The 15,650-nt window shown below is 33.7% G+C and overlaps 1 protein-coding gene across 3 annotated transcripts in view; it reads left to right on the forward strand.

Moving 5' to 3' along the window:
- Heatr5b (HEAT repeat containing 5B) overlaps window positions 1-15,650 on the forward strand; it is an 81,259-nt gene that overhangs the window by 26,994 nt on the left and 38,615 nt on the right. For all 3 annotated transcript variants that reach the window (XM_078029385.1, XM_078029386.1, XM_078029387.1), the window contains 7 exons: window positions 2,542-2,647; window positions 5,283-5,473; window positions 5,884-6,043; window positions 6,675-6,864; window positions 8,207-8,376; window positions 14,375-14,519; window positions 14,804-15,043. In XM_078029385.1, coding sequence (XP_077885511.1) covers window positions 2,542-2,647; window positions 5,283-5,473; window positions 5,884-6,043; window positions 6,675-6,864; window positions 8,207-8,376; window positions 14,375-14,519; window positions 14,804-15,043 — 1,202 coding nt within the window. The remainder of the gene's footprint in view (window positions 1-2,541; window positions 2,648-5,282; window positions 5,474-5,883; window positions 6,044-6,674; window positions 6,865-8,206; window positions 8,377-14,374; window positions 14,520-14,803; window positions 15,044-15,650) is intronic.

Genomic DNA, 15,650 nt, shown 5'->3' on the forward strand with positions numbered 1-15,650 from the left:
TAAGTGTTAAAGAACGTTAAAAGTGAAAGAATCCTTACAGCATCTATCTAACATCCTTATTTTAAATCTTCTGTTTTAGTATTTTGCAGTGTTAGGGATCGAACCTTGGGCTCATATCTGCTAGGCAAATACTCTACCTCTGAGCTGCATCCCCAGATTCCTTATTTTAAATCTAAGGAAATCTAGATCTAAGAGTTTATAGGTTTCCAATTATTCAGCTAGTTATGAGAGCTCTAACTAAAATCCAGGGTTGTTGTAACTGTATCTGATATCTTTTGTGAAACAAGGTGAAGTATAAATAAATAAATTTTATTAAAAATATAAACGCAAATAACCACCAGTATGGGGTTAAGTGAATAAATAATGGAAAGTCCATAGGTTAGAATACTTTTTAATAGAGATGATGTTTTGATGTGAGAAGTGCTCATGGCACAATGATAAAATTAAAAAGGTAAAATAAATGACAGGAGGTGATCCCAGTTTTGTTTCTTAAAGTACATAAAAATGTACAAGAACAGGACAGGGGTTGTGGCATAGTGGCAGAACACTTGCCTCATACATGTGAGGCACTGGATTCAATCCTTAGCACCACATAAAGATAAATAAACAAAATAAAATACTGTGCCCATGTATAACTAAAATATTTTTTTAAAAAGATATTTTAAAAAATGAACAAGAACATATTTATGTGTTTACGTAAGGTAAAGACCTAAAAGGAAATGTTCCAGGAGCTACTTATTCCCTTAGTAGTAACTTTTAAAAATATTTTTCCAAATTAAATGGGATAAACATTTCATAATGAGGAAAAAAGTTCTGTTTTTAAATAAGCTTTTAAAAAGGTATGTGTTTGAAGTCAGATGTGAGGTTCTGAAAAATGTTTTGACCTGAGAACTCTGACCTGTTATAAATTGAGCTGAATCCTAATAGTGACCTTTGAGAAAGTTTGATTTTTTTGCTTTAGGTTATAGTTGTCCTAGTATATACAAAATATCCATTTTCTCTGGATCCCTTTGCTCTACCCGTTTCTTTTTAGAAGAATGGTCTCACTCTTTTTAAAAAATTTTTAAAAATATGTTTATTTTATTTATATGTGGTGCTAAGGATTGAACCCAGGGCTTCACATGTGCTAACCCAGTACTCTACTGCTGAGCCACAACCCCAGCCGTCACTCCTTTTTAATTAGAATAGTCTTAAATGGCCAAGAATTTTTTTAAAACAGTCTTTTTGAAAAAAAAATTGAAATAATAAAATTCACATCTAGTTTTTATATTTCAAAATTGACCAAAGCTAAATTTTTTTTGAAATCCCAATAGCGTATAAGATTAAAACATGGTGTTCTCTTGTCTTCTATGCAAGAATGTTTGAAAAAAGAAAATAATTATGCCACATTTTTAAAGAAGTTTCAACTGATAACTCTACCACAAAGATATGTAATTATTGATTATTATTATATTCAAGAAACTGTGAATACTTTGTGTTAGTCAGCTTTCCATCACTATAACAAGATACCTGAGACAACTAATTTATAAACAGGAAAGATTAATTTTGGGGGGGGTGTATTGGGGATTGAACTCAGGGTCACTCAGCCACTGAGCCACATCCCCAGCCCTATTTTGTATTTTATTTAGAGACAGGGTCTCACTGAGTTGCTTAGTGCCTTGCTAAATTGCTGAGGCTGGCTTTGAACTCTTGATGTTCCTGTCTCAGTCTCCAAAGCCACTGGGATTACAGGTGTGCACCACCATGCCCAGCTAATTTTGGCTTACAGTTTTGGAGGTTCCAGTCCTTAATCCATTGGCCTGATATTGGGTTTTGGTCCTGTGGTGAGGTAACATAGCTAGAGCACAGAAACTGTGCTCACCTCTTGGCAAAGAGAGAGGGGGAGAAACTTGGGGTCTTACTATCACTTTCGAGGGCACATCCCCAGTGACCTTCCACAAATTTCTACCACTTAAAGTTCTACCACCTCCCAAATGCCACCCTGGGTATCAAGTCATTAACACAGGGGCCTTTGGGGAGCATTCAAGATGTAAACTATAAGCTGGGCATAGTGGTGCATACCTGTAATCCCAGCAGTTTAGGAGGCTGAGGCAGGAACATCAAGAGTTCAAAGCCAGCCTCAGCAATTTAGTGAGGCTCTAAGCAACTCAGTGAGACCCTGTCTCTAAATAAAATACAAAATAGGGCTGGGGATGTGGCTCATTGGTTGAGTGCCCCTGGGTTCAATCCCTGGTACAAAAAAAAAGATGGAAACTGTAGCACACCTTTTATATGTTAGGCACTGGGTTGGACACTGGTGTTAATGTTTAAGGACCACTACAATTATAACCTAATTTTGCTAATTGAAACTTAATATTTAGTCTCTTTTTTTGTTCACAACTATACATTAATTCAGGAGAAAAAGATCTGGTTTGGATCAGTTATGTGAATAGAAAAGAGACAACATGAAGTATTATTTGCTACACAGTTTGTACTCTTTGCTTTTTTTAGGTATATTTAAATAAGAGTATCACTAATATGATCTTTATCCTATTATTATAGATTACAAATGCTGGATCACTTTGCTGAATGTGTTAAACAAGCCAAAGGTGTCCGCCAGCAGGCTGTGCAGCTTAATATATTTACTGCTGTTCTTAGTGCACTCAAGGTATTTACTTTTAGACCATAATAAATATTATGAAATAAGATGTTAATTCATTTAATAAGTTAGGAATCTCAAGATTATTATAATGCTTACGTTTATGTATACTTGATAACTGTGCTTTTTAATATTAGCTTAATAAAGTTGTTAAAAACTTTGTTGGGCTCCTTGTAATTAAATATGTATTTTATATTTTAGTAATGTTAAAGTTTGTATTTTGATTTGAATCTCAAATTTTATATGTGCCAATAATTTTCTTTTGGAATTTTCAAAGATGCCTGATTAAAGAAATAATGGGTTTTCTAGCCAGGCATGGTGTACATATCTGTAATCCTAGTGGCTTGGGAGGCTGAGGCAGGAGGACTTCAAGTTCAAAACCTACCTCAGAAACTTAGCGAGGTCCTAAGCAACTTAGCGAGACCGTATCTCAAAATGAAAAATAGAAAGGGCTAGGGATGTGACTCAGTGGTTAAACACTCCTGGAGTTCAATCCCTGGTACAAAAAAAAAATAATGATTTCTAAAGATGTTCAAGTTCAATTTTTTATTTAGACTATAAATCATAAAGACTGTTTATGTAGTTGAAAGACTGTTGTATGGAGGGATTGTCTTCTTGTTTAGTTACTTACTAGGTTTATGATTAGTACAATTCCCTTAACCTTTATTGAACTAGTTTCTACTTATAAAGTAGAATAACAGATATTTTGCCTAGCTCACAGAGGTCATGCATCATACTATGTATCCTTTCATAAGGTATTTGAAAGCTTTTTATATCATTTAGCACTAAAGAAAGTGGTCACAAATACAGGTCCTTAAATGAGCATATCTTTAGTTATGTTTTACAAACATTAGGTAAAAGAGATATAAGCATTTTTTACAGAAGTAAAGGTTGATACTGTTTATATAATCAGTAGTATGTGTCCTATTTAGAGATCATAAAGTAATACTGACATTTGATGGTTTTTCCTTTTGTTTTTTGGTACCAGGGATTGAACCCAGGGTGCTTAACCACTGAGCCACATCCCTAACCTTCTTAAAATTTTTTTTTAAATTTTATTTAGGGACCGCATCTTTCTAAATTGCTTAGGGCCTTGCTAAGTTGCTAAGGCTGGCTTTAAACTCACAATCTTCCTGTTTCAGCCTCCTGAGCCACAGAGATTACAGGCATGCACCACACCACCATGCCTGGCAGACATCTAGATTTTTTTAAAAAAAGAAATGAGGTGTTTGGGGACTCCCTTAGAGGATGGTGGAATAGTGGACTACTGCTGTACAGATTATACTTTTCTTCATAGAAAAGTTAATGCCTCTGTTGTCATTAACATTTTCTTCTGGCACCATGACTTAGATTTTTACTCTCAAATAAGTAAATTCAATTCAAAAACAGTGACTGTGGAAATGGATGGAATTAGAGCAGATTATGCTAAGTGAAGTTAGCCAATCCCCAAAAAGCAAATGCTGAATGTCTTCTGATATAAGGGCGGGGGGGGGGTGACTCAAAATGGCGTAGGGAAGAAAAGCAGGGGAAGAAGATTATCTCTACATAGGGAAGAGGGATGGGAAAGAAAGGGAGGGAGAAGGGAAATTACATGGATGGTGGAAGGAGTCCCTCATCATTATACAAAACATATGTATGAAGATATGAGAAAAAAAAGAGAGAATAGCATTACCTTAGATTAGGTAGAGAGAAGTAATAGGAGGGGAGGGGAGGAGATGGGGGAATAGGAAGGATAGTAGAATGAAACAAACATTATTATTACTGTGTGTATATATGTGACTACATGACCAATATGATTCTGCAACCTATATACTCAGAAAAATGAGAAATTATATCCCATCTGATTCAAATGTATGATATGTCAAGGTCATTGTACTGTCATGTGTAACTAATTAAATAAAAACAATAATACAAAAAAAAAGAACAGTGACTGTAGCTAGAACAGGGATATTAGCATTCAGTATGATGAACAAATTATATCAACACTTAATTACTGATTCTTTTTACTGAATTTTGCCTTATGCCTATATTGATTATACTCAAAGATATAATTCTTTGAGTATATTATACTCAAAGATATAATTCTTTTATAGAATTCTTACATAGATGAATCAAAATTTCATACTCATCAGGCCTGGTCTTTCTATTTTTTCTTTCTTTCTTTCTTTCTTTTTTTTTAGTTATAGGTGGACACAGTATCTTTATTTTATTTTTATGTGGTGCTAAGGATCAAACCCAGTGCATGGTAGGTGAGTGCTCTACCTCTGAGCCACAACCCCAGACCAGGCTACGTCTTTCTTTAGAGTGATAAATTTCAATTTCAGTTAATTAAAGGTTGATTTATTAATATAGTATCCTTTATATACAAAAGCAACATTTGAGTATTAGGCTTTGGATAGAAACTCTCCCAGGGATTGCTGGTCTTAGGACCAGTTGAACTATTGATTGTTATTTACCATGTTCTGAAATCATATTTAGAAAAGTGATTACTATCAATTAATAGATATTTGTTCTAGGTACAGTATATGCTTGGGAAAGTTGGCTGAAGAAAATAATATATGAATATATTTGTATATTTACAGAAATTACAGAATATTCACCTTTTATTTTATTTAATATTTCATTATTTTTAAAATCAATGTAGGGTTTAGCTGAAAACAAAAGTACTTTAGGACCTGAGGAAGTTCGTAAATCTGCTCTGACACTGGTGATGGGTGCTCTTGACAATCCAAACCCAATCTTACGGTGTGCAGCAGGGGAAGCTCTTGGAAGAATGGCTCAGGTGGTTGGAGAAGCGACTTTTATAGCTAGAATGGCTCAATATAGCTTTGACAAGTAAGTAAGTCTCTTTACTAACAAGCTTTTAATAATAACTCTACCAGTGAACTACACCTCCAGCTAACCAACTATTTTTATTATTTTTTTTTTACAATACTTGGGATTGAATTCCAGGAGTGCTCTACCTCTGAGATACATTCTCAGTCCTTTATATTTTTTTATTTGGAGAAAGGGTTTTGCTTAGTTGCTGATCTTCCTGCTTCTCCTGAGTACCTGAAATTATGAGCGTGGTCATCTGACTTAAACAACTATGTTAAATTGAAGCTCTAACTCTTGTAAGGGAGTGAAAAAAGTGAATCACAGTGTAATATTTTCTGATTTCTACAATATTTTCTCTTTTTTATGTGATCTATGAGATAGTTATTACTAGAGAAGACTCAATTCTAGAAGCATAATCTTTTTTCCAGATTGAAATCAGCTCGAGATGTTGTTTCTAGAACTGGTCATTCCTTAGCCCTTGGTTGTTTGCATCGTTATGTTGGTGGTATAGGCTCAGGACAACATCTAAAGACCAGTGTCAGCATTTTATTGGCTCTAGCACAAGATGGAACATCTCCTGAAGTCCAGGTAGAGTAGTATTAATTTTTATTACAAAATTTTAAATAATTATTTTAAGAAAATTATTTGCTTTGTAAAATAATAATGACCAATAAGTTGTTTGGAAAAATATATTGTGTTCTTTCCCTTTTATTTTGTTTTAGGTGTCTTATTTGTAATAGTATATAACAAGATTTTGCTTTTCAACCTGACCTTAAAGTCTGCCTTATTTTGGGAATTAACTCCATTTACATATACTCTTTCAAACATATTTTATTTTTATTATTTGTTGTTCTTTGTACATTTTTCTTCTTTTTTTGGATTTCTTTACATTTGATTGATCAATTTTGTTTCAACTTACTATCCTTCTCTCTCTTTTTTCCTATTACCCTAGCCCAGGTTCTGGGTCATTCATTGAATCTTCTGTTTTATTTCTTGAATTTGTTTTGTTTTTGTGGTTTCTTCTTAAACATTTTATACATAAGTAAATATAACTACAGTAAGAATCATGAGCATGTGGGAAAATATACAATCATCATTTGCCATTTTACATTGATGTGCCCCAAATTATTATGAGTATATGCATATAATAATTTAGTATACTCAATTCAGTTACTGCAGTTCTTCCTTACAACTAAAATAAAGTTAAATTTTATTCTAGACATGGTCTCTTCATTCACTTGCTTTGATAGTGGATTCTAGTGGCCCAATGTATCGAGGATATGTGGAACCAACTTTGTCTCTAGTTCTTACCTTGCTGTTGACTGTTCCACCTTCACATACAGAAGTTCATCAGTGTTTGGGTAGATGTTTGGGTGCTATCATAACTACAGTTGGCCCTGAACTACAAGGTAAGTAAATTCATTTTAAGGTAAAGAAACTAGGCAGATAATTTACTGTCTTTTGATTTCCTGAATGTGACCGTCATGTTGTTTCAAAACATTTTTTTATAATAATAATTACTATCTGCTGACTATTTGGGTTTTCCAAAGGCCTGGTACTCAACTTTGTACATGTGTGATTTTTAAAAAATATTTATTTTTTAGTCATAGTTGGACACAAATACCTTTATTTTTATTTATTTTTATGTGATGCTGAGGATGGAACTCAGGGCCTCATACTTGCAGGGCGAGTGCTCCACCTCTGAGCCACAACCCCAGCCTGTGATTTTTTTTTAATACCTCCAAAAAACCTATGACATGACAGTATTTTCAAGGTTTGAATACAGAAAATATATTTAAATGGAATTGTACTTGGGGCCCCATGGAAACAAAGATAAAAATGGAGTTCTTTGGGTCTGGAGTGCTATGCACTTATCTTCATGGACTTTTGCTTCGCTTTTTTTGAACCCTAAGGGTCAGGACCATAGTTTGCAAAGCCACTGCCATAAATTAGGTAATATCTTTTTAGAAGGAGGCAAGCTCAGAAATTATTTGTTCAGAATTATTCAACATATGAGTGACATATGTATGATCCTGAAACTTACATTCTTACACTCAGGACTAAGTCTACTAATATCTAAATTATATGCTCAAATCAGTAAATTATTGTGAATGTATCCTGAATATATAAACCACTTTGAGAATTTTCCCTTTTACCCTCTACCATTTTTTAATTAAATGAAATAAATTATTAAATTTTATTTAATTCTGACAAAAATTCAGAAAGGTGTTAACTCCATCTTACAGATGAAATGCTAAGGCTGAGACACATTAAGAACTTTCCCAAGGTTTTATATCTATGATTATATGATTTCCTTGTTTGATCTTTATATGTATATAAAATTATTTTACTTTAGAAAAAAATTAATTCACTTATATTTGACTATTGAATTATTTAAACAGTATAATAAACTGTCATTAATCTTCTTAAGAAAGCTGGATTTGAAATAATTATATAATAAAAGTAATAATGTTGGTTGAACAGAATGAGAAATCTGGCTCTTTCAAATAAAGCAATGATGATTGTAAATCATAGTATAATTTATCAGAGAATAAATATAAATTTAGTTAGCTCTAAGAGAGATGTAAATCCAACTACAGTTGTGTTTTGAAATCATTTCTGTGGACTTGTCAGACTTTTTGTTTTTAAAACAATAGAAATTGGAAGAAGATATTATTTAGAAGATAATTATTTTCTAGGAATGTTTTTTGTGATACTAATCAAATAATTATATTCTACATTTTCTAAAAGGGAATGGAGCGACAATTTCTACAATTCGTTCCTCTTGTTTGGTGGGTTGTGCAATAACGCAGGACCATTCAGACTCTCTGGTTCAGGCAGCTGCCATATCTTGCCTTCAGCAGCTCCACATGTTTGCACCACGACATGTCAACCTGTCTAGTCTTGTTCCTAGCCTTTGTGTAAGTATAAAGCTGTTTCATTCATGAATTAATTTAGGGAGCCTCCACATTTCTTTCCCAAAATATCAATCTGGATCCAAACAAAAGATTTAAGTTTACAAAGTTGTGAATCTAGGGTTTCAGCTTCAGTAGTCATTTTATGACTATTAATATTATTCAGGAGTTTTCATTTTTGCCTATTTTTTTAGTAATACCTTTTTATTTATTGATTTTTTTAAAAAATAAATGACTGCGGAATGCATTACAATTCTTATACAGCACAATTTTTCATATCTCTGGTTGTAATACAGTATGTTCACACCAATTCGTGTCTTCATACATGTACTTTGGATAATGATGTCTGTCACATTCCATCACCCTTGCTAATCCCTTACCCTCTCCCTTCCCCTCCCACCCTCTGCCCTTTCTAGAGTTCGTCTATTCCTCCCATGCTCCCTGATCCCTACCCCACTATGAATTAGCCTCCTTATATCAGAGAAAACATTTGTTTTTTGGGGATTGGCTAACTTCACTTAGCATTGTCTTCTCCAACACCATACATTTACCTGCAAATGCCATGATTTTATTCTCTTTTATTGCTGAGTAAAATTCCATTGTGTATATATGCCACATTTTTTTTAATCCATTCATCCACTGAAGGACATCTAGGTTGGCTCCACAGTTTAGCTATTGTGAATTGTGCTTCTATAAACATTGATGTGGCTGTGTCCCTGTAGTATGCTGTTTTTAAGTCTTTTTGGGTGTAGACCAAGGAGAGGGATAGCTGGGTTAAATGGTGGTTTCATTCGCAGATTTCTAAGGAATCTCCATACTGCTTTCCATATTGGCTGCACCAATTTGCAGTCCCACCAGCAATGTATGAGTGTACTTTTTTCCCTGCATCCTCTTCAACACTTATTGTTGTTTATCTTCATAATAGCTGCCATTCTGAGTGGAGTGAGATGATACCTTAAGAGTAGTTTTGATTTACATTTCTCTGATTGCTAAAGATGATGAACATTTTTTCATATATTTGTTGATTGATTGTATATCCTCTTCTGAGAAGTGTCTGTTCAGGTCCTTGGCCCATTTGTTGAATGGGTTATTTGGTTTTTTGGCGCTTAGCTTTTTGAGTTCTTTATATACCCTAGAGATTATTGCTCTATCTGATGTGTGAGGGGTAAAAATTTGCTCCCACCATGTTCACCTCACAGATTGTTTCTTTTACTGAGAAGAAACTTGTTAGTTTAAGTCCATCCCATTTATTGATTCTTGGTTTTAATTATTGTGCCATAGGGGTTTTATTAAGGAAGTTGGGGCCTAATCCCACATGATGGAGATTAGGGCCTACTTTTTCTTCTATTAGATGCAGAGTCTCTGGTTTAATTCCTAGATCCTTGATCTACTTTGAGTTGAGTTTTGTGCATGGTTGAGAGATAGGGGTTTAATTTTATTTTGTTGCATATGTATTTTCAGTTTTCCCAGCACCATTTGTTGAATGCTATCTTTTCTCCAATGCATGTTTTGGCACCTTTGGCTAATATAAGATAATTATAATTTTGTGGGTTAGTCTCTGTGTCCTCTATTTTGTACCATTGGTCTATTAGTCTGTTTTGGTGCCAATACCATACTGTTTTTGTTTGGCTTCATTGTGGGACTTATGGGATGTTTGCCTAGTTGTGAGATTTTCTCCAATACTACTAAACAACTTAGGTGAAGCCATTAAGAAACTAGAGACTTTGATAAATTTATAGTTGGAATTTGGTCAAGTAAAATAGATTAAATGGCCACAGGATAAGGGAGACAAGACAGTTCTGAAATTATGGACTGTGAAGTCTCATTTGGATAGGGAGAAGGGTAAAGACAGGAGAAAGCTAATATATGTGGAGAAAGAAAGTCACTACAGTTGTAACCATGGGAGGATATATATTGAAGGTGAAAGGAGGGAAACATTATTCAGGATAAAGTGAGGGAACTGAAAGGCCAAGATATTAGATGCTAAATCTGGTGTAGTAAATTTAGCTTTCCACAACATGATTTGTTCCTATTTTATTATAGATTAAGGTGAATTCAGTCAGCCCAGACTCTCAAGGAGTCTGAGCCAGCCACAGGGCAAAACCAAATCCATGTGAAATGTTCACAAAGAACATCCACAAAGAAAATGATCAACTGTCAGTATACATTAGATGGCACTCTTTAGCAAGATATTAAGCATCCTGCCAAAAGCCTGGTTTGATGTAAGCTCCAAAGGTGTAGATAGTAAATCTTGAATAAGATGGACTGGACTTATCATATACCTGATACAGCTTAGGCAGCTGACCAAGGTGATGAAGACTCAAATATCCAATCCTAGGTTGTCTGATTCCTCTCTCCATTTTTTTTTTTTTTTTTTTTTTAGTACCAGGAATTGAACCCAGATGTGCTTAACCATGGAGCCATATCCCCAGCCCTTTTTTACATTTTATTTAGAGATGGGGTCTTGCTAAGTTGCTTAGAGCCTTGCTAAGTTGCTGAAGCAGGCTTTGAACTCATGAACCTCCTGCCTCAGGCTCCCAAGCCACTGGGATTACAGGTGTACGCCACCATGCCCAGCGTCCATTTTTTTTTCCTCCTTAAATAATTAGCCTGTGGAGGTTGATCTGATACAGTGGAGAACATTTAAGAGGATAAAGTAATGACATGGATTTGTTTACCTCAGTGGAGCTTATCAGTAAGCAACAGGGAACACTGTGTGTTAACACAGGATAATGTCTGCAAACTGATTCCCTTAATGGAACACCTAGGGTCTTGTTACAAAGCATATTGGATCATCTTCCTGAACCTTTCCAGAAGACTAAGTAGTGAGATTATAGTCATCTGGTGGAAAGGAGGTGGTATACCAGACTGAAGATGAGAAAATGGGCATTCAAGTGGATGTCTTGTTTGAATAGCACCAAAAGCCTCTCATGCTGTATTCATTCACTAGATCGTTATATGCTCTGAAAAATAGTTTACACTTGGATTCCTCCAGATTAATGAAATTAATTAAGATTTTTATAAGTTTCATGTTCATTTCTACTCAGTCATTGCCACCAAAAATGATTATATTAACTGACACTATATGTAATACCTAAAACAAATAAAATGTGATTTTTTTAGCATATGCGTTAAGATGCATTTCACTATAGTAATCTTGATTAAATGATATAGAAATATTAAAATATATGAACTATTCAATAGAGCTATTCAAATGTATTTTTTGAAGAACAAGTACCATTCTGAATTATTATAATTTCTGTCCTGGCAGGCAACTTTTTCTATCATGTGACCATAGTTATTCATTCTCTTGTCCTGACATAATCACTTCTGCATATAGGCATTTAGGTCATCTGGGATAATTTTAGGAATTGTCAATGTGAGAATTTGAAATTTATTTTTGTGATTAAAAAAGTCTTCTATTTTTTTTCTCTTAAGATTTCTTTTTGGGGGAGGGTATTACATCATTCCAAATAAGCATAAGATGGCACAGAATGTTATTATATATGGGCAAGAACATAAAGTTGCCATTGCTGCAGTTTTTCCATTGACATGAATTAGAACAACTAGAGTTTACAATTATAATTATAGGCATTTATTTTTTATTATTCAAGCCTAGTTTAGGTTGAAAATGTAGAATATAAGTACAAGATGCATATATGTGTATATAAACTATTTATATACGGTTTGGTTTGATTGTCCAACATGGTAGGACCCAAAAGCCATAAACAGAAAAGCATAGCAAGGCACATTGCTAGCCTGGGGAAAGATCAAAAATTGAAATATGATTTCTACTGAATTTGTATCACTTTCACACCATTGTAAATAAAAAATTACTAAATCAAACCATTTTATATAGACAAATGGAACACAATTGGTTGTCCAGAATTGGATTCACACATGTATGGTTTTAATTATTTATGGCAATACACCATTAAAACTTGCTGTAAAAAGGATTATCTTTTCAAGAAATTCAGGGATTGTGAGATATCATCTATTGTACCTTGCATCTCTAACATCACAGATGTTAAAATGAGAAAGAAAAATATATCTCTGGAGGCACATGCCTGTAATTCCAGCAACTCCAGAGGCTGAGACAGGAGGATCACAAGTTTGAAGCCAGCTATAAGATTTTAAAGAGATCCTGTCTCAAACAATTAAATTAAGGACTAGGGGTGTAGCTCAGTGGACAATCAAACCAAACCGTATATAAATATCTGTGGTTCGTTCAATCCCCAGTACTAAGAAGAAAGAAAAATAAAAAGGATGTTTCAGAATACTGAAATGGAAATTTTGAAAACATATTGTAAACTATAGAGTATCTTATTTCTTTTTCTTTGACTGTATCTTTTTCTTTGTTGAGGATATTTTCTTAGAATTTTTTGTAATTGTTATTACTTGTAGTGTTCTATTTCTTGTGTGCTTTGCTCCTTAGTTTTTTTTTTTTTGAGAGAGAGAGAGAGAGAGAGAGAATGAATTTTAATATTTATTTTTTAGGTTTTTTTCCGGCGGACACAATATCTTTATTCGTATGTAGTGCTGAGGATCGAACTTGGGCCATACGCATGCCAGGGGATCACGCTACCACTTGAGCCGCATGCCCAGCCCTGCTCTTTGATTCTTTCAACAATTATGTAAGATACATGAGGTGAACATTGTCCCTATTATTAGGACTGGAGCTGGGGCTCGGTGGCAGAGCAGTTGCCTAGCATGTGTAAGGCACTGGGTTCGAACCTCAACACCACATAAAGATAAACAAATAAAATAAAGGCATTTTGTTTATCTATAATTGCCATAAATAAATAAATAAATAAATAAAGCAGAGGGTTTTTTTTTTTTTTAATAGACCAAATGACTTGTTTTTCCCATCTGATAAACCGTGGTTGAACTTTCTAGTTATACAGTATTGGAAAGTTTGAAAATATCTTTCTTTTTAGGAAGAGAAGTAGATAAAACATTTTATTGATAAAAGTCTATCAGGTTTTCTCCCTCAGTTTTCTTTTTTCTTAATACTTGGTATAGATTTCATGAACTATGATTTTTTAATACAAATGTATCTTGAGTTAGCAACACCATATTAATGCATAAGAATAACACTACCTAGCATTGTGAAGTGGTTGTATATTCTGCTCTAACCCCCATCATCATGGCTAGGACTCTTTCTGAAATACTTTATTTGCTTCTTTGCTTAGAAAACAAAGCATGGAACATAATTTAATGTTTTCTTGATGAGTCAGATGTGTAGTAATAATTAATACTTAATGTTTATTGAGTAGCTACCTCATACCAGAGAATGTTATAAGCATTTTACTTGTGTTAACTCATCTATTTTCACTATATTTATGTGAAGAATTACTATTCGCATTTTATGCATGGGCAAATCCAGGACCATGTAGGAAGAAGTGACTGAGGAGGCAGGATTCAAATTCAGACTGGCATCTGAGCCTGAACCTTAACCATTGTGCTCTGCTGTTCCATATATATATATATTTCATCTATTAGAATGTACTGTATTGATTCTTTTAGGAACTTTTCAGATAAAAAAATTCTGTATCAAAACATTCTGTTTGAAGTTATTTTCAAATGTTTATATTTGCTTGATTATTTTTCATCTAAATAAACACTCTTTTGCTTTCAGTTTTTACTATATGTTCTATCCCATAACTTTTCATTCATTACATTTGATTTTTATATACTTACAAAATTTGCATGGCAAAGTTTAGTGGGACCATGTATAAAATAAGAAATGTAAAAGATCCTTCTAGATTTTCATCTAGACATAGTGCATAGATCTTGGCACAGTTATTTTAATACTAACATTTTTTGTATATCTTACTGGCATTATTATTTTACCAAAATATGATTATTTGGCTATAGTTGAAATAACAGAGGTTATTTAATTAGGAGCCTCTTCACAAGTAATGTGTTCACATATGTTCATTGGGGAAGTGAACTTAAAGAACTACCACTTAAAAACATTCCCTGAAATTGTTATGATTCACAGGTACACTTATGTAGTTCCCATTTGTTACTTCGACGAGCAGCTGTGGCATGTCTCCGGCAACTTGCACAAAGAGAAGCAGCTGAAGTATGTGAATATGCCATGAGCCTCGCAAAAAATGCAGGGGACAAAGAGAGCAGTGGTGCTAGTAAGTTCTCTTACTGGTCGATACAGTTTTTTTGCTTAAGTACTTTCTCATTTCAAATAACCTCAAAATTATCAGATTTGAAATCCAGGACTTAACCATAATTGTTAGATTTAATTTTAACCCAAAAGATACGTAAACTAGAGACCATAGTTAAATTTTATCTCTGTGCAGCTGGTTTTGTTGCTCTTGTGAATTTACATGAAAAATTTGATCTTTACCATAATTGTTATCTATAGCATACAGCAAAATTCCATGCAAATTGATCTGTAAAAATTACTTTTCAGATGTCAGTCCTTTTGCACCTGGGGTTAGTTCTCGAAGCGATATCCATTGCCGGCACCAAGGTGTTAATATAACAGAAACTGGTCTTGAGGGACTTCTTTTTGGGATGCTTGATCGAGAGACAGATAGAAAATTATGTTCTGATATACATGACACGTTGGGACATATGCTTTCTTCATTGGCAGTAGAGAAACTTTCTCATTGGTTAATGCTTTGTAAAGATGTCCTGGCAGCTTCTAGTGGTACGTATATAATGTTTAAAATAATGAAAATTGTTTTTATTTTTGTTAAGTAGATGTAGATATTTATATATACATATATATGTACATATATATATATATATACAAGTATATATGAATATACAAGTGTACATCCTACATAAATATAAGCTTACATTTTAAAGTACTTGCTGGGTACAATGGCACACACCTGTGATCTCTGCCACTGGGGAGGCTGAACCAGGAGGATCACAAATCTGTGGTCAGCCTGGGCAATTTAATGAGAACTTTTCTCAAAATAAAAGTTAGACCTTTCTCAAAATAAAACAGGGTTAGGGCTTTAGTTCAGTGGTAAAGCACTTACCTAGCATACATGAGGCTCTGGTTCAATTCCCAGTAATGAAAAGAAAAAAAGAGTACTAATAGTTTTTAATCCCTATAAAAATATTGAAGGTCAAATTATATTACAAACTAATAATCTTTCTTTAGTTTTTATAAAATTTATTTCAAAAGCTTTTTCAAGTTCAAATTAAATTTTTGTATATAAAAATCTCAACATGTAGTACAAAACAATGTGTAAAATTGAAATACATGTGTATTTTGCATTAAAGTAATTTATGATATCCTTTAT

Source organism: Ictidomys tridecemlineatus, chromosome 12, assembly GCF_052094955.1.
Source record: "Ictidomys tridecemlineatus isolate mIctTri1 chromosome 12, mIctTri1.hap1, whole genome shotgun sequence".
NCBI lineage: Eukaryota > Metazoa > Chordata > Mammalia > Rodentia > Sciuridae > Ictidomys > Ictidomys tridecemlineatus.